We start from the raw sequence: 1,562 nt of genomic DNA, 5'->3' as shown, positions 1-1,562 counted from the left end.
AAAGAAGACAAAGAAGTCAACAGAACCAAGGGAGTTCGGATCAGTATGACCAAGATAGTGGTGGGTTCCAAGATGTTGGGTATGATGAGCAGAATGAAGAAGTGTAATACGTGAACAACTACCAGGGCCAAAGGGGCAATTCTTCTAACCAACAACAATGGAGACCCCAAGGAAATTGGGAAAATCAACAACAACAACGGAATAGTAATTGGTGGAACAACAACCAAAATTCAAATTGGGGAAACCATAATAATAATCAGAACAATCAGGGTAATTGAAATGGCAACAACAACAACTGGGGTGGAAACAACAATCATGGTGGTTAGAACAATAGCAATCAAGGAAATCGGGGGCAAGGCTTTCAAAGGCCCCCAATGTATCAACAACCAAAAAATCCACCCCCATTTCCATCCCAAGGTCCTAGTTCATCCAAAAATGAAATGGGGAGAATCGAAATGATGTTTGAATAGATAATGAAAAAGAATGCTGACTCTGATGCCCAGTTGGCATCCCACGATACTTCAATCAGAAACTTGGAGGTTCAATTAGGCCAAATCTCACAATCTTTAAATACTCACCCTAAGGGGGCTCTACCTAGTGATACGGTAGTCAACCCGAAGGGTGGGAACAATGTTGGGCATGTAATGGCTGTTATTACAAGAAGTGGACAAGGAGGTGATGTGAATGCCTCCAAACAAAAAGAAATTTTGAGTGATGAAGTTGAGTTGCAAGAGGATGATATCCCTTTGGTGGTTGAGAGTGTGAGCGATGAGAAATTGAATGAGGAAGTGAGGATTGATATCCAAGATAACGAGGTGGAAACTCAAAATGATGTGAACCTGTCTAGGGAACACGTAATAGACATGTCGGAAATGGTTGTGCCTAAAGCCAAGGCTCTTTTGCCAAAGCCACCTCCATCTTATCCTCAAAGGCTTGCTAAGCAGAAAAATGAGAACCAGTTTAAGAAGTTTATTGACATGATGAAGAGCTTATCAATTAATGTCCCTTTGGTGGAGGCTCTAGAACAAATGCCGGGGTACGCCATGTTCATTAAAGACTTGGTCACAAAGAAAAGATCCATGGATTGTGAGACCATCAAGATGACCCACCAAGTTAGTGCAATAGTGCACTCAATGGCTCCGAAGCTAGAAGATCCCGACACTTTCACCATTCCTTACACCATTGGGAGTGCAAACTTTACAAAAACTCTATGTGATTTGGGTGCAAGTATCAACTTGATGCCTTACTCCATTTTCAATACTTTGGGTATTGGACAATTGGAGCTACTTCAATGAGGTTACAAATGGCGGATAGAACTATGAAGAGCCTGCTTAGTATTGTAGATGATGTTCTTGTTCGGGTGGACAAGTTCATTTTGCCCGCTGATTTTGTGATCTTGGATTGTTAGGTAGATTATGAGGTTCTGATCATATTGGGAAGACCTTTCATTGCAAATGGGAAGGCCTTAGTTGATGTGGAAGCAGGGGAACTCACCTTCTGGGTGGGTGATGAAAAAGTGGCCTTTCATGTGTGCAAGTCAATGAAGCAGCCCAGCGGTTCTG

The 1,562-nt window shown here is 42.3% G+C and overlaps 1 protein-coding gene across 1 annotated transcript; it reads left to right on the top strand.

Annotated features, from left to right (window-relative positions):
- The first annotated feature begins 644 nt into the window (after positions 1-644).
- LOC138876063 (uncharacterized) lies at positions 645-1,295 on the top strand. Its single transcript, XM_070154954.1, has one exon. The coding sequence runs from the start codon at positions 645-647 to the stop codon at positions 1,293-1,295; it is 651 nt and encodes a 216-aa protein (XP_070011055.1).
- The last annotated feature ends 267 nt before the right edge of the window (positions 1,296-1,562 follow it).

The sequence above is a fragment of the Nicotiana sylvestris genome, chromosome 8 (assembly GCF_000393655.2).
Source record: "Nicotiana sylvestris chromosome 8, ASM39365v2, whole genome shotgun sequence".
Lineage (NCBI taxonomy): Eukaryota > Viridiplantae > Streptophyta > Magnoliopsida > Solanales > Solanaceae > Nicotiana > Nicotiana sylvestris.
Note: the sequence above shows the minus strand (reverse complement) of the source record. Positions and strands in the feature narration are given on the sequence as shown.

Bases quoted from the DNA above. Each gene is read 5' to 3' on its own strand.
- LOC138876063 (XM_070154954.1), top strand. From the start codon at position 645: ATGGCTGTTATTACAAGAAGTGGACAAGGAGGTGATGTGAATGCCTCC.